The 23,943-nt window shown below is 50.2% G+C and overlaps 8 protein-coding genes across 8 annotated transcripts; 3 read left to right on the forward strand and 5 right to left on the reverse strand.

The window, feature by feature from the left end:
* Positions 1-650: 650 nt before the first annotated feature.
* Z518_02845 (uncharacterized protein) lies at positions 651-1,608 on the forward strand (the record flags this gene model as incomplete). The annotated part of the gene is made up of 3 exons (XM_013419871.1): positions 651-849; positions 902-1,443; positions 1,504-1,608. The coding sequence occupies 3 exons, from the start codon at positions 651-653 to the stop codon at positions 1,606-1,608; spliced, it is 846 nt and encodes a 281-aa protein (XP_013275325.1).
* Positions 1,609-2,166: 558 nt separating this feature from the next.
* Positions 2,167-2,565, forward strand: Z518_02846 (uncharacterized protein; the record flags this gene model as incomplete). The annotated part of the gene is made up of 1 exon (XM_013419872.1): positions 2,167-2,565. One exon carries the CDS (start codon positions 2,167-2,169, stop codon positions 2,563-2,565), a length of 399 nt encoding a protein of 132 aa, XP_013275326.1.
* A 1,688-nt stretch (positions 2,566-4,253) lies between these two features.
* Positions 4,254-5,644, reverse strand: Z518_02847 (uncharacterized protein; the record flags this gene model as incomplete). Its single annotated transcript, XM_013419873.1, has 2 exons — positions 4,254-5,445; positions 5,478-5,644. The coding sequence occupies 2 exons, from the start codon at positions 5,642-5,644 to the stop codon at positions 4,254-4,256; spliced, it is 1,359 nt and encodes a 452-aa protein (XP_013275327.1).
* A 1,074-nt stretch (positions 5,645-6,718) lies between these two features.
* On the reverse strand, positions 6,719-7,592 carry Z518_02848 (peptidyl-prolyl cis-trans isomerase; the record flags this gene model as incomplete). The annotated part of the gene is made up of 4 exons (XM_013419874.1): positions 6,719-6,905; positions 6,999-7,105; positions 7,171-7,340; positions 7,496-7,592. 4 exons carry the CDS (start codon positions 7,590-7,592, stop codon positions 6,719-6,721), a joined length of 561 nt encoding a protein of 186 aa, XP_013275328.1.
* Positions 7,593-8,495: 903 nt separating this feature from the next.
* On the reverse strand, positions 8,496-11,298 carry Z518_02849 (uncharacterized protein; the record flags this gene model as incomplete). Its single annotated transcript, XM_013419875.1, has 2 exons — positions 8,496-8,906; positions 8,968-11,298. The coding sequence occupies 2 exons, from the start codon at positions 11,296-11,298 to the stop codon at positions 8,496-8,498; spliced, it is 2,742 nt and encodes a 913-aa protein (XP_013275329.1).
* A 1,310-nt stretch (positions 11,299-12,608) lies between these two features.
* Positions 12,609-16,187, reverse strand: Z518_02850 (hydroxymethylglutaryl-CoA reductase (NADPH); the record flags this gene model as incomplete). Its single annotated transcript, XM_013419876.1, has 3 exons — positions 12,609-13,008; positions 13,064-15,795; positions 15,852-16,187. The coding sequence occupies 3 exons, from the start codon at positions 16,185-16,187 to the stop codon at positions 12,609-12,611; spliced, it is 3,468 nt and encodes a 1,155-aa protein (XP_013275330.1).
* Positions 16,188-19,246: 3,059 nt separating this feature from the next.
* Z518_02851 (uncharacterized protein) lies at positions 19,247-20,089 on the reverse strand (the record flags this gene model as incomplete). Its single annotated transcript, XM_013419877.1, has 2 exons — positions 19,247-19,844; positions 19,911-20,089. The coding sequence occupies 2 exons, from the start codon at positions 20,087-20,089 to the stop codon at positions 19,247-19,249; spliced, it is 777 nt and encodes a 258-aa protein (XP_013275331.1).
* A 284-nt stretch (positions 20,090-20,373) lies between these two features.
* Z518_02852 (uncharacterized protein) lies at positions 20,374-23,658 on the forward strand (the record flags this gene model as incomplete). The annotated part of the gene is made up of 1 exon (XM_013419878.1): positions 20,374-23,658. The coding sequence occupies one exon, from the start codon at positions 20,374-20,376 to the stop codon at positions 23,656-23,658; it is 3,285 nt and encodes a 1,094-aa protein (XP_013275332.1).
* Between the last annotated feature and the right edge of the window lie 285 nt (positions 23,659-23,943).

A 23,943-nucleotide genomic window follows, 5' to 3' on the forward strand; every position in this document is an offset into this window, starting at 1 on the left:
GATCTGCGCTTTGGCATGTAATACAGCTTGGCGAGACTCGTCACACTTGGACTTTACGAGCTCGACAAGCGACGCAGCCCTGTATAGACTTCTATTTTGATATGACTACCACATGTGTGATGGGAATGGAGATGGACTTGAATGTCAATATCGAAAAGCTGGGGAGACTCTCCTGATGTGTTCAGCCCGTGTTGTATACAAGTACATGTATATGCTAATAGATAAGGGGGGGGGCGGGCGCTGATAATAGTCGAAATGTGATAAGGGTGCAGCACTAGTGGAAGAGAGCCGCAAGGCTTTCATGATTTTGCGGACAATACCGCCGAATCACTCTTGGGAACTTCGTTCAATTTCTCTACCGTAGTGTTTGGGCTGTCCATATTCAATCAATTTTCTATGCTACATTGAATCAAATGCGACAAGGATGAAGCCGACACTAAAACTGGCCAAGACCCTGAGATAAACATCAAGTCACCTCTATCGAAGTCCTGAAAACGATGTTGGCTCTGGCGTGGGCAATTTCGGTACCCTTTCTGTTGGCGGCCGGCTTATTCATTGCCGTGCGATGGTTTCTGCCAGGGTTGAACAGATTTCGCAGTGGCAATGATCTTAACGGGGTGAGTGACCGACAAGATCATTTTCCCGTTAATATGTTCCATGACATTCTGATAAATGAGACTGATCAATCTCAGAAAACAACAGCACGCCTCCGCAGACACCAGCAACAAGGTGTCCAGAGCCAGCAAAAGGATCCATATGGCCAAATAGAACCATTGCACAATTTCGATTGGAGAACTACCGAGCCTCTCCAATTTCGACCATTCAAGCCGGTTTACCACCTGTCAATGTGTAAGTGAGCCATGGTTCTGAAATGTCCGCTAATCACAGTGGATCACGCCAGCGCTCGAAAATCCTCATGTGTCGGAGTTAATCGAGATGGACAAACATTATTTAGATAGAATAATGTTGCGAAGGCAATTGATCCGGGATCACGAGGACAAAGTCATTGCGGTTTGCGATGGTGTTAAACAGGCTATTGACGAGCTGTACTCGTGGCTGGCGACGATTTACCTTCCCATCCGCTTCCCAACTATGTTCCAGATAACCACGAATGGGTCCACGGGTCAGGCGGCATTGTTCAACAAGGTGATATCGGAAATCTCCCCATTATGTCCTGAACCAACGGCTGATGCTACACTGCGAAGGCTTGGAGGTCTTGTGAAAGATGATATTCTGTTTCTTCAACCTACCGAGGACGGGGATGGGTATAAGCTCAAAGCATTTGTCGCATGCTTCCCCAACGGATTCAACCCGCGAGAAAAGCTCGACATGAAGCTTCGGCGCATTCATGAGTCCGTTCCCAAGTACAAAGACAAGCTAGAAAAGAGCATGGAGCGTTGGTTTGACGGGCTGGAAGTGGGACGAGTTGTCAAGAGGTGTAATGTGAGTTGCCGACCCAATGTGAGGCCCCGTCAGCCTCGGCTAACAAAACTGGATTAGTAGGCCATCTCGACGCACGATAGATTGTATGCACCGGCAGATCATCGTCCACGCGAGGGCGACTCTGTTCAGGCCAAAAGTGTGGACATCGACATGGTCTGGACTTGACCTTCCCTACTTTCGCTGCTCATATTAAAATACTAACTCCAGAGCCAGACCCACGTCCGTTGCGAGCGTCGGGTTGTTCATCGTTTGCCCCAGTCAAAAGCAGTAGTGTTTTCCTCGAAGACCTACCTTTACCATTCGTGATATCAAAAATGAAGGGTCGGGTGCAGTCCTGGCTAACGCCATTGATGGCTTGCAGAAAAGGAGCGTCCCCCAGATTCATTTTTACAAGCGTGCCGCAGTATGGGCCGATTCAGTCAAAGCCTTTCTACTCTGCTGAGTTGAACCCCTGCATCCAGCTGCGCAGAATTGTACATTGCTATGGCTATACACATATACATGCAGTGGGATACATATACTAGCAGTCGAATCGGAAAAGTCCCAGCAACGCACCAACCATTCCCGGTTAATTCAAAATCCCAGTTTCCTAATGAGGATAGACGATTTTTGGTGTGGGAAGGTTTTCGCCCTCCGGCTGGATGCATGACCGGTCGAAAGTTGATGTGGATACCGATTACTACCCCCTATACGTCCGGAAGCTTGGTGTCTCGAATAATCAGAATGCAAGCCCCTGATGACGACAAGGAACCCGGAAGCGACCAGAAAGACCCAGCCACCTTCAGATTCATCACTGCAAATCCTCGGCCGGAGAAGGACAAGCAAGAATCACGGGCGTTGATCAGAGCCTACGGCTCACACTTCTCCTGGGCAAAAGTGAGAAAAACGGGATACAAATTGCAAGACCAAGAAAAGACTGCTCACGTCGGGTCAAATACACATGCGCGCCAGCGTCTGAGACCTCCAAACAAATTGCCGTGCAGACGTCAACAATCGAATGGGAAGTTTGATGAAGAGGAGAATCAAAACGAAGGTGGCCTAGGTCTCCAACACTTCAACACGGCTAGTTTCCATTTTATGTCAGCAAGGCATCTCAACCCTCTTGTCAGTCCACTCAATTGATCAAGGCTAGTCGCGATTTCGTAATACCAGCAAATGCTTTCAGTGGCCACGAAGGGGAATTCAAAGAGCTTCTACGGCCGGTATTGATCACATTTCATTGGTGCGAGGTTAGTCAATCGCTTCCTCAACCACATCTTTCTGTCTGATCAGGACGACCCCCAGAATTCACCTACCAATTATCAGACCTCCAGGTACTCGACAGGCAGAGTCTTATTCTATGGACATTTATATAGTCCGCTCGTGAGGATTTCAGCATCGAAAAATCCCCTCGAGATTTCTTCAAGTCAGGAAGTGCCCGTTTGCCGTGCCAGTCGAGGAGTCAACAAAGTTTTGGCAGTTTGGCAACGAGACGTGATGATGATACCATCCTCGCCATCCTAGTACTAGCATTCATGGCAATGTGAAGACAGCTTCTCGTCAAATTCGCCCGTCCAGGGCCCCGTGAATGCTATGCAGCGCGTGGATATTGATGGAGGTTCGACTGGATACTGTTTCAATGCACATCCAGGGCCTGGCAGAAAAGTTATCAATTCGCGGCGGCCTGGACACCTTTATGTTTCCTGGGCTGGCCGCCATGGTATCTTAGTGAGTGTTATTCTCAAAATGACGACCTTGACCTGAGGCTCATTCCTTCCTGGCTAAGTCTCAACCAAAATTGATGTTTGGATTGCCATGGAGGCCTGATATCAACCTCCCAGCCTCTTCGAAGACCAGCGCTCTCATGCGTGTCAAATGGTCGACACCCAGAGAATTCATTCACCGGCATCCGTCGAAAAGACCATCCCCTTTCTAGCCTTGCCACAGGCTTCAATATCCTTCACTGTATGCTCCCACCGGAAGACGCTGATGAACTATACCCGGTCTTGGTCAATTTACCCAATGACACTCTTGTCGTGGATGATTTTGTGATGGGGAGACCGCAAGCACAAAGCTTGAAGACTCTAGCCGACCAAAGAAATTTTGCCCAGCATAGCTTGACGTCGATATGCCCGATCGAGACGGAATCACCATAACAACGTGAAAAGAACCCCCCTGCATCAAGCCACCTGGCTTGCAAGCAGCTGTGCACAGTTTGATCACCGTGTTCCCGATCCCTCACCGCACTGTATCATTCGCACAACTCAGTCTCCAGATCTGAACTCGCCTCTTCACACCGATCATCCACAACCGATGGGCCGAAGCATCATCTCTGATGCTATGGATCACGGTCATGGGTGCAATGGCAGCTGTGCCAAGCACCGAACGGCTCTGGTACCTATCGGTTCCGGGGCGATTGACTAATCGTCTACACGTGGTGAGTCGGGACAGTTTACGTTCGGAGTTGCAGGTGTTTCTTCGGTGTCACAGTGTCAGTGATGCCGCTGGCCAGCAATTATGAAAGGACATTCGGAAATCAAGCCCTTTCAGTTAAACGGGTAGACCGCTTGTGCATTATTATGAATCGTGGTACCTCATAGACATGACGTGAAGGCTCATTAGGTCTCCAAATTGAAATCGCTTTAATCCCTTCCATGGGCTTCGGATGCGTATAGAGCCGTGGAGAAATAAGACCGTTCGTTGCGGAATCATTTTCCTCTCCCATTTAGCTCGCTCCGCATATTTACTTAGGTGCCACCCGAGAGGACCATCGAGGACTCATGTGTCTAGCTCAATCGGTCAACTCTTGGGTTTGGGGTCTTTTCTTTTCTTCATGCCGTACCTTCAAAATCCCTCGCATGCCTTCTGTCGCTATTCCTCTTTTTATTCTTATACCAGCTACTCACCAATGCCTGATCGGCCTCTTTCTGTCCGTCTGCCAGCATATGCTTAATATTCCTCTTTCCCTGGCCCCTCAGTCGTACATCCCATTCATCCGGCGTATCGGTAATGACCCAATCAAAGCCTGTCTTGAGTATCCAGTCAAAATTCGACCTATAGTCATGCCCATCCGTCGACATGTTGCCGACGATACTATCAAGCAACACTGGTGCTCTGTTTTCCCGGAACACGAACACGGAATTATTCACGCGCTCATCAGCGGGTAGAGTGTAATTGGCTGTGTCGAAGAAGGTGCGACGTGCGGTTGTGGGCGTTACGAAGTCGCCGATCGCGTAGAAGATGCCGGATGTACGGAACATGCTGTTTCCTCCCGGCTGTAAGGTGGCAACGTGGTCTTGGAGGGCCTGCAGGGGCCCGTTGGGCGAATAGAGCTCAATCTCGGCGCTGATGGTGTAGTTTGTCTTCAGGAAGCCCTGGAGACTTGCGAGCGTGTCGAAATGAACTTCGTCATTGGGATTGTATACCGGGATGAACGCCAGTTGGATACCGGAAACGAATGCGTCTTGGACCCAGGGTAAGGCCTCGAATTCTTCTGGTGTTCGGTACCATGTTGCTTGGAGCTTGTAGATGCACCATTCGTTCGCGGGCACGCCGGCGGCGTTGGTCAAGTTCTTGAGTTGCCAGTAGGCAGGTTCGACGGCTTCTTCGTCCTTGAAGTCGAGTTGGAGCACGACATTCGTGCCGCTGTCGTAGATGCTTTGTACAATCTGAGGTAGTGTCGGGACTGTTTCGTCGTGGACCCGGCCTCCTTCGTCGCGCAGGTGCAGGTGCTCGATGAAGCCTTTGAACGTGCTGTTGTTGACGGATGGATTATATCCTTTGCCTGTGAATGGGTTGTAGGCGGCGCGGCCTGTTGCTTCGCCGACGTCGGTTTCACGGCCCAGACCTGTGTCGTGGATCATGGGCAGGTACCCGTCAAGAGATATGTGGATGTCTGTTTCAATGCATTCGACCCCGGCTTCTGAGGCACGGAAATATGCATCGCGCGAGTTTTCGGTGGTGCCGTTCCATCTGGTCGAGTCGTCATTTAAATTGCATAGGAAGAAGAGAAGAACGAGAGCACTGAGGGAGGTAAGCAAGAGAAAGTCTCTCACCGTAGACCTCTGTGGGCGCAAAGGACCACCAGATCCTCATGGGGCTGGCGGAATGCCTGGATGACCTTCCTCACATCATAAGGCTGGCGTGCTCCAATAGCAGTCAATGGGAGAATGCCCAGCACCAACAGCAAAGATATCAATGTCTGCACACGAATTCCAACCATTCCCCCCTTTTTCGTTCCCCAAATCAAATGTTGGCGTAGGTAAGAGGTGAGATGAGCTTCAGACATGAAATGTCATTCAATTTATAGCATTTCCGCCCGCGCGGGAATGTACCCAGGGTCCCATCTTTTGGAGATCAAAGTGATGATCACTCAGTATGTTTCCCTTCCCAATTCAGGTTAACAAGCTGACCATCGTAATGCAAACTTGCACACGTGCCGAATGGTGCCCATCCGATATGATCGGATAAAGCTTGGTCTAATGAAAATATGTTACATTGAGCTTCTCAGAAAAGCATAGAATGTCTAAATCCCTTTGACTCCGGAAGGCAGTTCTTGGTTAAGTCCAAGGGCAGGAATCTAATGAGGGCCGACGATATACTCCGTACCAATCGACATGCACCCACGTGCTGAAGGTATTCGACAGCACCAATAAGAGGGAGCATGGCTGTATATCGTCGTCGGCTTTTTATTGGCCACAGGGTCCTTTGCATAGAATATACCTTGTTCAACGAGATATGCACAGTGAATAGAAGCAGAGCTATTGACTCCAATGTGGACAAAACCATGTACCGGCGCTTTCTCTTCGGCTTAGCCTCAAGTCTTTCGTTCACTCTCTCGTAGGCACTGCTTTACGATGGACCTCAAAGTTTCTAATCTCACCGGTGGCATGGGGACCGTCAATCCTACCTCTTCTCGCTTAGCAAGGAATCATTGGCGGCGATATCGGCATGTGTAGAACCAAGTGTTCAACGCAGTAGAGCACCTTCCCCCACGATGACCGGCCTTGATGAACGAGACATGATTTGAAAATAGGAGCCGGGGCATCCAATTTGGCGGACCATCAGCTAGCTATTTCGACTCCGAAAAACACAAGCAAATCTTTGATGGAATCAACTTTTCATTTGCCCACTACTTGTATCTAGTAGCCATGTTGGCCAATCTCGCTCTCCTCAAGTGTGGGTGCGAGTGCACAATTGCAATACTCTTTCACACTTTTTGTCTGCCAGCTGCAGTTTCGGCGCAAACAGTTCCTCTACCGACCATCAACGTATGCCCGTGTGAATATCTCTGTCTTTACTCGGCACCGCAGTCAACGATGGTGGGCTTGAAATCCAGTTTGACTTGACCGGTACCCGAACCAGTCTTCTCGAGATCCGAGACGACTTTCATGCTCTCTTGATCGGCAACTTCGCCGAAGACGACGTGCTTGCCATCCAACCAAGAGGTCACGACGGTGGTAATGAAGAATTGAGAGCCGTTGCTGGACGAGATCGAGTCAGTTGTCGATATCCTTTAGCTCATGGGGGGAGAGATCACCCATCAATGGGATGGGTGGAGAATCATTGGAACTTACGTGTTTGGTCCCGCATTGGCCATGGACAACAGACCCGGTCGGGAGTGTTGTTTCTTGAAGTTTTCATCGGCGAACTTCTCACCATAGATCGATTTGCCGCCGGTGCCCTAGCAATTCCCGTCAGCATGGATGTCTCTCTTGTTCTCCCCCTCTTTTTATGGAGTGGACTGACGTTGCCCCGAGTGAAGTCACCGCCTTGAAGCATGAATTGAGGAATGATTCGGTGGAATTTGCTACCCTTGTAGCCGAAACCCTTCTCGCCGGTGCAAAGGGCACGGAAGTTCTCGGCAGTCTTTGGGACTACGTCGTCGTAGAGATTGAAGTTGATACGTCCTTTCTTGGCTATTGAAGTCCGCAATGGGTCAGCAGGGATTTGACCAGGAACCTGGTGCATGGTGAGGGTGCAAGAGGAGGCCGAAATCAGTCTCATGGCCGCTTGAAGGCATTGAGGAGCTGAAAATGCGGGGTGACGGTAAGGAAAGACAGGGAAAACGTACGAGCTGGGACAGCACCGCCAGAACGCTGAGCATCACTTCTGGCTTTGTCAAGCGCAGCGTCGGTGTACTCGACGTCGAACCAGGCTTTGATGGTCATGTTTGCAGGAGAGATGGAGAAATGTCTCGCGGACCAAGGAGCAGGCGGAATTCGATGAGAAGAAAGAAGAGATGGTCGGATGAAAGAAGTTGGAGGGGTGAGGAATGATCTGAAGGAGTTCACAGCGGGGCGATGCATTTTTGGACGGTCGGATTGTAGGGAAGGAGCGGGGCAGTGGCAGTGAGGTTCTCTAAGGCCACAGGCGGGGAGTCAGGGTATGGAGATGAGAGTGGCGCTGGCTGCACGTGACTGGCTGAAGTGACGGTTCCCCTTGAACGGCTCACTACGGGTGCTTGTTCGGTGATGGCGCAATAGAGAGATGACTACAGCTGAACCTGAAACAATCAGCGCGATCACAATTCCCTTCATCCAGACATCTCTGAAGCTGGACCGATGCAGTATCTTACCAGGTTTCAATGCAAGAATAGAAAATGCCTTTAGCTCAAGAAATGCTGAAGCTCAACACAAAAAGATTAGGTAGGAGGTCTCTTGAAGAGTTCCCTCAGACAGATATCTCACCGCGTAGGAGAAACGTCGTACGCAACAAGAAGAAAATTTGCCGGGATGCCGAAAATTAGGTGGGATTGATACAATTTACACGGTACTGTACAGAATGTAGCCAAAAAGTGGTCCGGTCCCAAAAACAAGCTGCAGGTCCAAAGTTGGAGATGGAAAATGACATGCAAAAAGTTTTGTTGCATTCCAGAATGCCAACGCCCGAGTCAAGTCACGTGCAGTGGAGGGTTCCAAAAGGGGGCAAGTTTCTCGTCATAGCATTATGGCATCGACTCGGGATGATACATATATACTCATGTCTATACCAGCCCGAGCCCCCTCATATGAGATTAGTTTTCGGTCACTGTCGGCCACATCCTGTCAGTCTTCATTCAGCTGCGCTGGCTTTCAGCTGAAGTCATCATCGCCCCGTCCCACTCCCACTTCAATCGCCATGATTCTGGATACCAATTCTTTGGTTTCTCGCGCAATCTGGAATGCTAACGGCGGCAACTTCTGCGTCAGCTCTTTACCCTCGGGTTTCCCGTCATATGCTGCCGAGTCTGTGCTGGCCTGAAGAATCTTTCCTCGACACTCTTGTAAAATCGTCATCATCGGACGTGACTTTTCTGTCAATGCTGTTTGATAAGAAGATGGCTCATTGCCCGTTCTTTCCACCGAATTTACAATATTCTCAATCGCGCTAGCAATCGTTGTGAGATGATTACGAATGGTTGGCGTCGGCTTGTCACCACGGATAGCATCAACCAGGGAGGTAATCGATTGAACCAACCCATCCGTCTGATCTTCGAGATACATCTGTCAAACTGATTAGTGGCAAAGTCTTCTGGCCACAGCTGGCACAGCTCGCACAACTCACCTTGAGATCCTCGAGGTCGGCTTCCTCCTGGCTGGCGCCATGCGTGGACTTAATACCAAGCCCGGCTCCGTTCATGTAGTTCGATCCATTTCGCTGATGAAGCTCCGACCCAGTTTGATTGGGGGGATTTTTGGTCTCGGACGGGGTGCTCAAAGCGCTGTACACGCTTTCCACCGCACTTCGCCTTCTCAATGTTTCAGCAATGTTGAAGTATCCATTACTTTGGAGAGGTTCCAACGTCCCATCGTCATCATCTTCCAGCTCTCCTGCTGGAGTGGGGCGAATCTTCACGGCATGTAAGAGATCAACCACCGCCGCGGTGAGATGCGACGCAGCAGCATCCACGAGACTGACCGGAGAAAGTCCGCTGGCCGAGGCAAAATTCTTGGAAGCCGTGATCAGATTGTTGGCGGTTGCCGACACTTTGCTTTTAAGTTTCGCCCGCCGTTTCAATGCTTCATCATCCTTAGCGGTAGACGCTCCGGCATCAATGTCTGAAGTGATACCTCGCACCGCCAACACCACCGTTTTCATATGATCAAGCACGGCTGTGGGGGTGTCCGATCTAGCCATCCGGAGCAGTTCATCAATCGAGATCTGGAATTTAGTGACGTGGACATCTCTGACCAATCCATCCGGGTCCTGGAGAGCAAGCGCGTGGCGGTTGGCGTCGGTTCGAGCGATGCTGAGTCCTAACGAACTGGCTCGAGCACTCCGGAGTTGGGTTCTTGCTTTGACATAACGGGCCTTCCATTCCTTGACCTCTTCTTCGAGTTTGCGAACCTCTGCTTGGAGTTTCTCTTCCCGCTCCAGATTCCCGCCGCCAGATTCGGCCATGGTCCTCATCTCTTCGAGATATGCCTGACCTTGCCGGCTCACTTCCTCGGTCAATTCTCGCTGTTGCGCTAGTTGGCCTTGTAATACTTCGTGCTTGTGATCGAGTTGAAGGTATTTTGTTTTCCAGAGAACATTCTCCCCGCTGAAATGTGGTTTGTCGGCCATCAGCCTTTCAATTTCCTCTTTCAACGATTCGTTGAGCCTCTCGGCCTCTTCCAGCTTCTTCTCGAGATTTTGCTTCGTCAAGGTCCATTCGCCGTTTTGGGAGCTCAACTGTCGAAGCTCGTCATCCTTAGCTTCTAAATTGGACTCTAAATCGGCCACTTTATCTTGCAGCTCCGTCAAAGTGAGCGGATGAGACTTGGAGTTGAAGGTCATGCTGACTCCGCTCTGAGAAGTAGCCGATGTGTCTCGATCGCTTCGAGGGCTGGTGAGGGAGCTTTCTAGGCCGAATGCATCGCTGGAACGATCATATTTGGAATCTGTCCCCGGAGTGTCGTCTTCATCTTCAACCATCGTACTTTTGTTCGGCGTAATGGTGTTACTTTGAAATTGCTTCGCCATGGGCCGGCCGTAGTCGTTCGACGGGGGATTGTCAAATTGAGGGATGTTCGTCACCGAGTCCGGCTTGGGGGGAAGTCCGGGACCGGAAACGCCAAAAGATTGGGATCGTGGTGGCGGCCCAAAGCTATTTGGACCGGCAGGGCCATCTCTTGAGCCACTGCCGCGTGGACCTCGTGATTGTGAGCGAGAGCTGTCTCTTCTTCCTCCATCTGGTCTCGAAAATTGTGGGAACCTTCTTTCTAGTTCGCAAAAGACATCCGTTGATAAGTCTCGAAATCTTGGAGTCTGGAGGGATGACAGTTTCTGTCTGGCTTGATTGCGCTTTTCATGGAAATCCGGACGCGGTTGCAAAAACGGAGGCACGTTCTGTTGCCGCGGTGGGCGTCCAGGCAGGGGTGTTGCTGCTTGTCTCCGTTGTAACTCGTCAAAGACATCGGTACTCAATTCGTGGAATTGGACGGGGGATAATCGCAATAACTTATCCCGTGCCTTGTTAGGCCGAGGTGGGGCCTGAGCTCCCCCTTTGAGATATCCCTTCAAAACGGTGTAATGTCGAAGTAACTCGGCCTCCATCCTCCTGTATTTTCTGCTCTGCTCGTCAGATATTGTGCCATCACTGGATCGCGAATTGGCGATGGAACCGGCGCGTGAGGAGCCTCGAGATCCGGATTCTGAGGGACGAACTGGTCCCGTCGGATCGAGTTGGCCAGGTCCAAAGCCCATATTTCCATTAGGAGGAGGAGGAGGAGGACGAAGGCTGGGTAGTGGTTTAGAAAAAAGATAATCGTCTCCGGAGGCATTGAACGGGGTGGACGGTCCATCGTTTCGTGGTAGCTGGTTATAGTTATTGACCCCAGACCACTCGCTACCCGCAGTAGACACGGGTGACAATTCGGGGCCTCGAGAGGGAGGCGGCATGGTGGCTTGCATCTTGGACAAGATGGTTCATTCGATGCACGCAAGGTGAACAGGTGGGAGTTCAGATTGCTGAATCGGAAGAAGGCTTTTCCACCAACCAGGTGAACCGAAGTCGAGGGGAGAGGAGCAAGAGGCGTGGTGTGAGGGTGAAGCAAAAAATGTCGGAAGTTCTGCGACAGATCAAGGGAGTGGACGACCAGGGATGGCCGATGCTCAGATGTGGCATGGAATTGAGGACTCTTTGGACCACGCAACAATGAAAAAAGAGAATATGGATTCAATACAATCCGGACTGTCCAGCAGACGGGGGTTGGGTGGAAACGAGTGTAGATGGGACGTGGTGGATGAGAGAAGGGAAGAGAGACGGTGATGGCGGTTATGTTTGATAGTATGGTGAGAATTGAGTTAAGGCCCTACGAAATGTTGGCGGCTCTGGCACTCTGCCATCTGGCGGTCAGTCAGGTGCCATTGCATGCTAATTAGCCAGCTACTGTGATAAAGCACACCTCTTCCTACTACTGTATTTCTATCTCTTCTAAGCAAATTTGCCTGTCTTTCTCCAGAATCTCTATCGATTCAGCCCCCAACAAGATGTGAACGCTATGGAACGGATCACATCGGTACGTTGGTGCTTAAAAAGCCTTCACTACTGCTGTCGGTCCTGCACAACATCAATGCATTGCTCCCTCCCCTCAAGGGAGTGTCGCAACTGGTCCATGTCATGGGCTTTCTGGCCCTTACCCCCTTACTAACAGAACCGTCTTCTCGATAAAAACGAACCTTCGCTAGCTTCCATACCGGGGTCCCCTTGGGCGCCAACAACATTATTTCACTGGCCAACCTGTTCCACTCCCATCTCACATTTCTTCAGGGGTGACAGGTGCCACCCCTATGGCTCAAAGCACTAGACGCACCTGGGACTTTTGCCATTTCTACCGATTTGACAGCTGGTCAAAGCTTGAACCCTTACGGAACCAACTTCTCCGATTGTTTTCCTTTGACATTCCATAGCAGAAGACGGTGACGACACCATAGAGGTGGATATTATTCCTGTGGCCGAACTACAGTATCTGCATATTGTATATCATCTGGAATCGTTGCCTGTGACAAGAAGCTTCAAATACTACTTTCCTCGAGGATGGCTCTTTCACCTGCAAATGCAACTTCGCTCCCGCTGTCCAAGTGCACACCCTCGACATTTATCGTCGATAGCAGTGATCCGATGCTGCTCCAAAACACGAATTTGGTGTCAATCAACACATGGCCATCCTTGAACGCCATTCGCTCAACATCCCATATATACAATGCTGTTTGGTTGTACATCAACGTGAGGGGTTAATCTTGTCACCGACGCATTTCCCGTTCGTCATTTTGAGAGACAGTGGAATCGTCGGCCCATTTTGAGCTCGAAGAAAAGGCTCTACTGCAGCAGATACTGGTGTCGTTGCTCGAGTCGGAACTGCACTTCGGTTGTGCGCCATGTGCGCCTTGACCAAATGACCGGCGGCCAAAGCGCTGCAGAGACTGAGCTCTCCAGCGAGCACTGCGGCTGCAATGATCCTGGCGAGTTTCCGTGCATTGTCGCCTGGATTGGTTGGATGAGATCCTCGGACACCAAGGATCTCGAGCATCGCTGATTGTGCCTCTAGAATGGTTCCTCCACCGATTGTACCGACTTCGATTGACGGCATGGATACACTAATTTGGAGGTTTCCATTGTTGCTAGGTCCGGTCAGGAAACTTCAACGAACGGCCGAAGGACAGGAGTCGCACTTACTTCTTCATAATCGTGATGCAGTTCGCGCTCTCAACAACCTGGGCCGGATCTTGACCGGTGGCCAAGAACATTGCCGTCACAATGTTGGAAGCGTGGGCATTGAATCCTCCAATGCTGGCCGCCATGGCGCTGCCAATCAAGTTCTTGGATACATTGAGCTCGACGAGGGCATTCACATCACTCTTCAGAACACTGCGCACGACATCGCCTGGGATGATAGCTTCGGCAACCACCGCCTTTCCTCGACCATCAATCCAATTCACGGCCGCCGGTTTCTTGTCTGTGCAGAAATTACCCGAGACAGAAATCGTGGCCATGTCGTCAAAACCACACTCGTTAGCCATGACGGAGAGAGCTTTTTCAACTCCTTTAGAAATCATATTCATCCCCATGGCGTCGCCGGTGGTTGTTTTGAATCTGATGTACAGGTAGGTGCCTGCTAAAGCAGTTCTCATCGATTGTAATCGAGCGAATCGACTCGTAGAGTTGAATGCTTCTCGCATTCTCTGCTGGCCTTCTTCCGAGTCTAACCACACCTTGGCCTCTCCAGCCCTGGCCAGAGTCGGAAAACCAACGCAGGGTCCTCGAGTCATGCCATCGCCAGTTACGATGGTTACGGCCCCGCCGCCGGCATTGATGGCTTTGCACCCACGGCTCGTGCTGGCCACCAAAACGCCTTCTGTTGTGGCCATCGGCAGAAAGTAGCTCTGACCGTCAATGAGGAGCGGCCCGGCAATACCCAAGGGAAGGGGTAAATATCCGATGACATTTTCGCAACAGGCCCCATGGACAAGTTCGTAGTTGTAGTCTTTGTATGGTGTCTTCGAAGATTCAAACGTTGCAGCGACGTGCTTGGTGGCTGGAGTCCGGGATACCACGGCTCTTCGTACCTTGACTGCTCGAACCAAGGATTCCAGCCGCGTCATAACTTCGGGATTCTCCAGCGTTTTTTCGATAGCATATCCAGGAATCTTGCCTCGCAGGGACAAGTCAATCAGCTCCTCATCGGTGAGGTAGGCAGCTTTTTTGTCTTTGAGCATTTGCTCGCATTCAGCTCGTGATCTGGTAGAGCCGCCTGTGAGGTCCAGTTCGGTCGGTCGTTGTTTTGGTGTCACAGGCAACTCGAGCTGTGGCGGTTTGGATGCAGCTGGAGAGCTCGTGGTCGATTGTGGCTCTCTCAAGCTCCATCGAGCAGCATTGAACAAATATCCATTGAGTATGAGACTCAGGGTCAGCGCAATGAGTACCCATTTGCTCAAAACCGGATCTTCTAGACTTTTGAGGACTCCCTCAATCACCCGACCGCCCACGACGTTGAGGAGTTGATCGGTATACTCGTGATCGAAAAACCCGAGGTGGTCCTGGGAGTCGGCATGATGAAGCGAGGGATAGTCAAATTCGTATTTGATCGGTGGGAGCACTGTCACGTACGTCTCCACCTTGTTGCTCTTCGCATCAACGTAGATTGCATCTAGACCGTTTTCTGCCACCTTGAATGGATCAATGGGCGAGGGGGTCAAAACACTTGGCATCGTGGTGCCGGGAGACTTGATACTTCGGGCGGTGCGGAACGGAATGGTGCAAAGATTGATCAGGTTGACGACGACGAAGCCAGTCACCATCCATATCTTGAATTTTGGCACGCTGCTGGCCTTGATCTTCTGACCAAAGATATTGAATCCTGCTGCCTGGTCGGATTGCCCGATAGGCCAATCATTGTTCGTAGCCACGTCCTCAGCCACGCGCTGGTTGATGCCGTCTTCTTCGAGTGCTTTGCGAAGCGCAACGTGTCGCTTGATTCGGTTGATTTCCAGCTTGATGCAGAGAATGGTTGTGTAGAAGGTGAAGAGTAAAGCGCAGTCAAATACAAGGATCCATGCCGCTAGGAAACAGAATTGTCGCAGACCACCTTGAATTCCGGAAGCTGCCCCAAGAATGAGGATTGCAATTTCAATGGCATAGTCACGGACAATCTCGAAGCCTGTTTCCTTGACGGCAATCTGGATGGCGTCTTGGATGGAATTTGGTGGACTAGGAGCACTTCCATTGGCAGGGCCATTTTCGGCGGGTCGACGTTTGGTGTCGTAGGAAGCGGATAGAACGGCTTTGGTCAAAATGATGGACTTTTCGAACCCGATGGTAACAACGAGGAAGGGGAGGCCTTCTGACAGCAAAACCATGTTGACTGGAACTCCGAGTTTGGTGGTCGTCACCAGTCCAAAGAGGAATGCGAAGAGGCTGGACAGCATGACCGAGATGGCCAACCAGGCGTTAGAGCCAAGGCGTTTCATGGAGAGGAACAGAGAAATAAATGTCAAATGCATTGACAAATAGCCCAGGGACATAATGATTATGTCCAGTGTCTCCGCATGTTTCACCAGGTCGACAAAAGAAGTCCAGCCTTCGCTCAGCCACGTTCGATAGGCACCACGAGGGCCGTTTCCATTTAGTCGGGCAGCTTTCATGATCCAGAGTGAATTTCCCGCGTCATCTAAGGGAGCATTTTGTGCCGGTAGTTCCTGGACGGCTCGCAGAAAGTCAGCGAGCTCGGAGAAGGGAGTATAGAAAGCGAGCGAGGTGTCATGCGATATCGGCGAGAGCAAGTTCGAGGTGGTCGGGATATTCGTTGCGGAGACATTGGCCGGTATTGGGACCACACTGGCTTCAGGAGCCAGCCGAGAGGAGGAAGAATCGGGAAACACGAACGTAGTGAGGGCATAGTGGTTGGGACCCTGTCACAGAACTGTCAAGAAGAATGTCTCGGTTGTGGCTTCCCAATTAAACTCACCTGTGAGATGTGTGGAATTGTAGACTCGTCAGAGAACTGCCATTTCCACGCAGTATTCTTGGACAGTTCAAGGGTTCTGCTCCCTTGCAGCAATGCTCCAACATCTACCCGGCCATTGTGTAGCAGAGATTTGATACCGCTGTCAAACAAGCTCTCTTGGAGGAGACCAACATATGACGTGCTAGCGAACAGGGCAATGGCCACAATCGTGTGAATCGGATGCTGGCAAGCAACGTGTGAAACAGCAAGAAGGTTGGATGTGACTGTGCGGTTCAACCAGCTGTCGCTTTTGCCTAGGGAGCGCAATTGTTTAGGGAGTAGAGACGAGCCTCGCATTTTGACGGCGACTGAGGCGCAAGTCGGACCTGAGGGAAGTGTAGCACGAGGAAATAAAACTGGCGGGTCTAGTATCTTGCCATGCTTGGGAGCGAGTCGGACGGGTCCTGATCGTCAAAGTCGTCAGTCACGTAGACAAAGAAAATATTGCAGAGAACAACGCGGAATTTCAAGTGGCGGTCAAGACGGGGGAACGCGAGCCGCATACCAGTGGAGCTGGACAATGATTATTTATTGGGGAGGCAGACAACGCAGCTCAGTTTTCACGAATGGCGGGCAAGGCGGTCTAGTAGTCAACACAGAGTTGGTAAGATGGAATTGTAGGAGCAAGAATCGATATGGAGAAAGAAAGCTGGTTGGGTTGCTAGTGCTGTGATCCAAGTACCAAATTTCCCGTTTGAACTTTGCTCAAGTGTTAACGTACTCGGTTACAGGCAAGTACCGATACTTGTTTGGTAGCATGGATCAATCAACTGCGGCCAGCTCATGGGCCCATTCGGCTTCTCACTGTCATTGCATCTGTACCTGCATGAGCTTGTTCCACTACAGCCAATGTCCGTCAGCATCCTTACTGCAGGGTCAATCACCCTCATGAATTCGATGATCCGTCGTCTTATCGCTACGGCAGTGTGTTACTGACACCGCATTGTTCACTCGGCACCCCTCTGTCCTCGATCACGCCCTTCGCAACTTATGGACCTCTGGGAACGTATGAACACGTGTACATCAGCCGTCAAGCCGCTTGGAATTGACTGCTTGTCTTATAAGCTTTAGTCTGACGACCAGGAAAGCTGTCTTTCGGAAATCCTGTGCGTGTCTGTTGATGCATCAAATCGTCTCGGCACTTTCTCATTCCATTCCTTTCAGGCCTCCTTCAACCAATTCGCTGTCATTTCCGCCGTCTTCATTGGGACCCCTGGAGCAAGAGAGTTGGCCGCCATCAATACATACCTGCTGATTGTCCACGAAGGACAAAGCTAGTCCGTGGCTCTGAGGTTTGAATACGGTTACAAAAGGTCGACCGTCTATGACAATCCCAGGTGTTGAGTATGGGCTGGGTCTTACAGGCTTGAGAGTCGGCCTCTTCTATCTCGGTCGGAGACAAAACAACAGACTCCGTATACATTCGGATATCCATAGTTATTTAAGAATATGGAAGTACCGTCGCTTGTGGCCATACTCATACTTCAGCGGAATGGCGAATTCGTGGAGCACCTAGGTGGCTAAGGTTCAACCAAGTCTACCTCCAGTTTCTATCTTCCCATTTCATTCGACGATGGATACTCGCAAAGACGATATGTCGGTGGTATGACAATCCATCAAAGGCAGTGTTTCATTGCTTGTCAGTGCATACACATACTTGAAGCAGCATGATTCCAGCCTGTAGTATCCAGATCAACACATGTTGAACATAAAATCCATCCCTTGGCATGGATAATTGAGACCAAACAAGGAGGACATTCATTCGTAAAGTTTGGCTGTTATCTAATCGGGTAGCTATTTTGTGTTGGTATGAATTCCGAGAATGAGTGCATCAAGTTCCTACTACGTTTGGGGTCAACATTCCAGCCTCGTGGGAACTGACAAGACGCGCGACCGGAGGATTCTTTCGGAAGGCGCAGCAACTCATTTCGGCATGTCAAAACCCCTTCCACTTTGCTATCTCCCAGTCGGCTGCGCTGTTTCAATCATTCCTTCCCTTTCTTCACAACAGAAAAGGAATGTCGCTAAGCAAAGTAGCCACTCAAAAGCGCGACGGATTGAAGACAACGAATGGAACATACCGGCAGCAAGATTGGTGGCATCACAGCAAACAGATGATAAATTCTGAAATAGAAAGGTGAGAATTCGTATAATAAAGGCCCTCTTTGGCAAAGGGAGGTAAGAGGCGGATATCCTCAGCAACAGTGTGCCTGTGACCCAAAACATTCACTTGGTCGCATTGTCTGTTCCAGATCCGCTAACTGCTTCTCAGGTACGTAAAGATAGATCTTGTCGGGCTTTCTCCTATCCCTCATGTCCACAAGAACAAGTGGTTGACGACTCTCTTTCATCATTTCTGGAGTTCGAGCCAGCAACAAAAGTCATCGGCAGCAGCCCAAGACATTCGGCATGGCACCAAAGAATTCAACAGCAGCATACGCACGAAAGCGACGAGATGAAGAGGTGGCTGATAGAGAAGAGGTACGCCCTCTCATTCCGCCAAATCATTTCGATGCTGCGTTGGAGGAGGATGAAAAATACAATACCACAGCAAAGACGATCAAAGCCATCATTGCTTTCCTTAAAGATAAAAATCAGGACGGCGACAATGTTGACGGAGAATTTGCTCGGCCGCAGAACCCGCCATCCGGCCAGAGGAAGACAGGTAGAGATAATAACTCACTAGCGAGCATCCTATGGCCCTGTTCATGATTCCCTTACTCACCAGAATTCCAGAGGACTAGCCCCAATCGCTGCAGTCTCCACCATAGCTTCAGAATGACTCCAATATTCGCGCCTGACAACAGACCATGAACTGCCTGACGCAGTCAAATCCAAACACGGATGATGGCAGAAGGGGGAAACGTTGGACGAACTAAAGGCGATTGTCGATGAGGTGAATGACCTGTTGGCCGATATCATTGATGACTTGGAGGGCAATCGGGAGAGCTGCCACAGGAACCAGGAGGAGCCGTCCGGATGGACGGCGTAGGGGGTGTTGATGAAATTGGGCGGGCCGTCGATAGATCGAGATGTGATTTATGAGTAGAACAGACGTCATGTATGCTCTCCCTTCTCATCATCACACTTTTGTCGATTCGATAGCTTAGGGGTAGGCCGCCTGCACAATAAGGAAATGATTGGTGTGGTGTCCCTGAAGTCTGCCAGATGAATTCTGCCATCCTGCTAGCAAAGAAGGTGGCTGGTAGACACCCACCTTTCCTGATAATAGTAGCTTGAACTGCAGAGGATAGGGCGACCATATGTAACATTTTCTTGAAGCATAAGAAGCTGAGGTCCATCAAGGGCAATAATCATCACATCCTGTTTATCAAGGAACCAAGCCTGAACACAACTTATTTCCTGCTTTGCATCACTTTTGCACCGTGTTTCCTTATGACTTCCTCCATCTTCCGTCTCATTTGTTTGCATCCATCTACGCCTGTTGCTAGCATGCTTTCCAATTTGCTGTTCGCTCCGCCGATTTGACATCGTGATTCCATCATTAGAGCAGAGACCTTGTCTTCCAAGCCTTGCTGGCCTGACACAGTGGCAATCGAGAGAAATGGTAGTTCTTGTTCTTCAGCATTGTTGAGATCTAGTATTGGTTCTGGCTTCGCTGAGGAATCGTCCGCCGGCGTGATACTTCCACTCGAAATGGCCGCGAGGATCGAGGGCATGGGAACACCTGCGTCCACGAGAGCCAGGCTCGCTGCATTCAAACACGCGGCTAGTAAGGCTCCATCTAGACTCAGCACATGGAGAGATATCGAGATAGTGGAGCGGGGGTACATGTGTGTGAAGAGGTGGCTTTGAAAGGTATTTGATATCGTGGTCTGGAGTTCCATGATCCGCTTATCGTTCCGGATGCGGCGTCGTCTGTCCATCTGTGCGAAAGGTGCAATGTTGAGTTCTGTCTCGACCGTGGCGTTGTTGTTATCCCGTTGACTGCGGCTGCGTGAAAGATTAGTTCCATCAGCTTATCGCGAAGGTTCCCAGAGTTTCCTGCAGATGCCATACCCTTCTCTTGGACCAGTTACAGTGCAGACAACCATTGTATTTCCCATAGTGAGTAAACTGCTGCCATCGCTGGATGGTTGAGTTGAGATTGACGCCGTGATTCTGCGAAGCTCGTTCCATCTTCGCCCATCTTGTCGGAGGAGCGTCAGCGAGTATGTAGAGAGAGTATCGAGAGGCATTTTGCAGGTACCACTTAAGGCCAACGCAGGTCGACCGAAAGAGGTGTTTGGGCTGCTTCTGTACGGTACTTCATTATTTGACTTGGAATTCTAGAGCAGCGCAAAACGAAAGATGGGGGAGCGTGAGTTGGAAGTCTCGTGCTCAGGTGGAAGTTTCGTGTGTGCTCAGAACGCCCCGCGTTCAACGACACCTTTCCGGTCCGTTCACTCTGCTTTCTACCCTTTGGAGACCTATTCCGAGATTCCTCAACCCATGCCACGTCTTCTCAGCTCCCCCAGTCATCATGGTGTTCAGCGACAGCGAAGATGATGATTCGGACGGACCGCGCATCAAGGAGGAAGAGTCTAAGAGCGACCATGGAAAAGTTGACAAGTATCTGCCCCAGGCACCAGACAACGGTTTAGCCGCAGCAACCGAAGTGGAGAGTTCTGATGCCACTATGTACAAAAATGATTTGAAACCGAAATCACTACAAGCCCTGTCGGCTGCCAATTCTAAACGACGCCAGTCAGATTCCGACCATGAGTTTGCCCAAGAACAAGATGAAATATTCAAGAGCCGTGACTCGGGGGCGGCGGGAAGGAGAACATCGGGGCTTTCTAAGGAACCCACAGTTGCCCACAAAGAAACGAAACCTCCTTCACGGTCTAGAACTGCTACTACTGCTGCCACCACAACGGGTGTAGGAAAACAAGTGTATAGGAAGAGGCGCAGAAAAGTCAGGAACTATGATCACTCCGACTCCGATGCCGATTTGATGGAATGGAGTACGCCAGACTATGTTCAGAATCGAAGAGCACAATTTGATGAGCGAACCAAACGGCTAAAAGAGGGAGGTTTACAATTGCCACCCCACTACGACGACGTCTACTTTTCTGATAATGAGAGGTTGCAACACTTAAAAGAACGACCGGACTTCCCCCCGTCGATGGCTATGCGAGAATACAAAGACATTGAGCTCCCATATTCTCTCGGCCTCATTCCAGCTCCAATTGCACAGTATCTGCGAGAATATCAGGTTCAGGGCGTGGCATTCTTGCATGAGTTGTTCGTCTATCAAAAGGGAGGAATCCTGGGTGATGATATGGGCTTGGGCAAAACTGTCCAAGTCATTACATTCTTGACTGCAGCTTACGGTAAGACTGGTGACGAGCGCGACAGGAAAAGAATGAGAAAGATGCGGCGGGCCGAGAAATGGTATCCACGGACCCTCATCATTTGCCCGGGCACGCTTATGGAAAACTGGAAAGATGAATTTCAACGCTGGGGCTGGTGGCACGTTGACTTATATCATGGCGGTGCCTCCCGTAGACATGAGGTATTCTTGCAAGCCCAGGCAGGAATGCTAGAGGTGATGATTACTACCTACCACACCTATCGTGCCAACAAGGGGGAGATCAATATGGTCCAATGGGATTGTGTCGTCGCAGACGAATGTCACCAATTTAAGGAGCGCCGTTCGGATACCACGAAAGCAATCAACGAGATTAATGCCCTGTGCCGTATTGGTTTGACAGGAACCGCAATTCAGAATAAATATGAGGAACTTTGGACTCTTCTGAACTGGACAAATCCAGGTCGATTCGGGCCAGTATCTACCTGGAAGAAAACAATCTGCGAACCGCTCAAATTGGGCCAAAGTCACAACGCTTCGAATTATCAATTGGCAAGGGCTAGGAAAACCGCAAAGATGCTCGTAGAGAACCTCCTGCCTCAATTCTTTCTGCGACGAACCAAAGCATTGATCAAAGATCAGCTACCAAAGAAATCAGATCGTGTTGTATTTTGCCCCCTCACCGAAACGCAAGCGAGGGCATACCAGAACTTCCTCGACAGTGACATCGTGGAACACATAAAAGGCAGCAGCGAGCTCTGCGATTGTGGGAGTCGCAAAAAGGCTGGCTGGTGTTGTCATATGGAGCTAGATGATGGAAGCCGATGGCAAAGTTGGGTATTTCCTGCAATTAGTAACCTCCGGAATCTGTCAAATCATCTAGCTGTTTTGATTCCTCAGGGAACAGACACTGCTGAAAAACAAGCAAAGGACCTCGAGATGCTCCAAATCGCTATGCCAGATAAGTGGAAGGAAATATACCGAACTCGAGACAGCATCATGCACACAGGCAACCCTGAATATTGTGGGAAGTGGAGAGTGTTGAAGAAATTGCTCAACTTCTGGCACGATCAGGGGAACAACAAAGTCCTTATTTTCTCACACAGCGTCAGGTTGCTTCGGATGCTTCAAAACTTGTTCATCAGCACCAAATTTAATGTCAACTACCTTGATGGAAGTATGGCATATGAAGGTCGGTATGCTGCGGTCAAAGAATTCAACACCGACCCTACCCAGTTTGTCTTTCTCATCAGCACGCGGGCCGGAGGTGTCGGCTTGAACATTACGTCGGCAAATAAAGTCGTCGTCGTGGATCCAAATTGGAATCCCAGCTATGACTTACAAGCGCAAGATCGAGCTTACCGAATTGGTCAGACTCGTGATGTCGAGGTTTTTCGACTCATCAGTCAAGGCACCTTGGAAGAAATTGTATACGCCCGGCAGATCTACAAGCAACAGCAAGCGAACATTGGATACAACGCGACTTCTGAGCGACGATACTTCCAAGGTGTCCAAGACCGAAAGGATCAGAAAGGAGAGATCTTTGGCCTTCAGAATCTCTTTGCCTATCAAAACGAGAACCAGGTGTTAAGAGACATTGTGAACAAGACGAATATTGCAGAATCAAAGGCAGGTGTACGAGTCACCAATCTCGAGGTCGAAGAACATGAACCAAGCTCGGAAGAAGACGAGGAGCACGCGGTGAAAGAAGAGGAGGACACCCGCATCAAGACTGAACCTGACTCTGAGGATGCGGCCATGTCCCAACTTGCAGCAGAAATCATCGGCGACACCGACAGATCCCGTGGGCGGTCCAAGACTCTCTTTCGGCCCGACAACGCTGTCAGAAAACACGACGCCGTTCAAGCGATCCTCTCCTCCGTTGGCGTATCCTACACACACGAGAATAGCGAAGTAATTGGCTCCTCGAAAGTCGAGGCTCTCCTATCCAAGCGCGCCGAAGCAGCTGCGAGCAGCAACAGAAATTGGGGCACGCAGGAACAACAGTCCAAGGTCTTCCTAGAGGAATCGCAATCACAGGCTTACAATGACCATGTTAATGCGAACGACGACCAAGGCGACGGCATCACCACGCCAAACAGTGGAGTGCGGCATAAATACCGTCCGCCCCAGGCCGTCAAGAAGCGACAGTTCTGTAGCATGGCACGCTGGGCCGGCTACGGCAACGATGTGGTCTCATTCGCACTTGTCGTGGAGAATTGGACACAAGCCGAGCGGAGAGAATGTTTGGATCGTTTCTACCATTATAGACGCGATGTTCTTGACGGCCTTGTTAAAGCTGAGAAGACCAAGTGTGAAGACGTCGAGTTGGAGGAGAAGGATATCGAGACGGAAAGGGATGTCAAGCAGGAGATTAAGCATGAGGCTGGAGCGGAGGCCAAAGACCTTCTCGATGTTGAGACAGAGAGCGATGATGAGAATGATGAGCTTTGAACGTCGATCCCGTCGACTACGCGATGTTCTGTTTAGTGATACCCCTTTACGAAACGCTGAAATGGATAGATACGTTCCAAAAAGTCATGATGATCTTGGAAGGCCAAGGCCACCCAACGCCGAATTGCATTGTCCCGCTCGTTTGTGATATTCCTGTTTTTTGCCTTCATTTTTTGTACACTGTTTCGCCTTCCCTTAAAGTCTCAGCCTTTTATTGTCAGCGAATCCCTTCCATACATCCAAGCCAAAATAAAGCATCATCACTCAAAAGCTTGATGACTGGAT

The sequence above is a fragment of the Rhinocladiella mackenziei genome (genome assembly GCF_000835555.1).
Source record: "Rhinocladiella mackenziei CBS 650.93 unplaced genomic scaffold supercont1.2, whole genome shotgun sequence".
NCBI classification, from domain to species: domain Eukaryota; kingdom Fungi; phylum Ascomycota; class Eurotiomycetes; order Chaetothyriales; family Herpotrichiellaceae; genus Rhinocladiella; species Rhinocladiella mackenziei.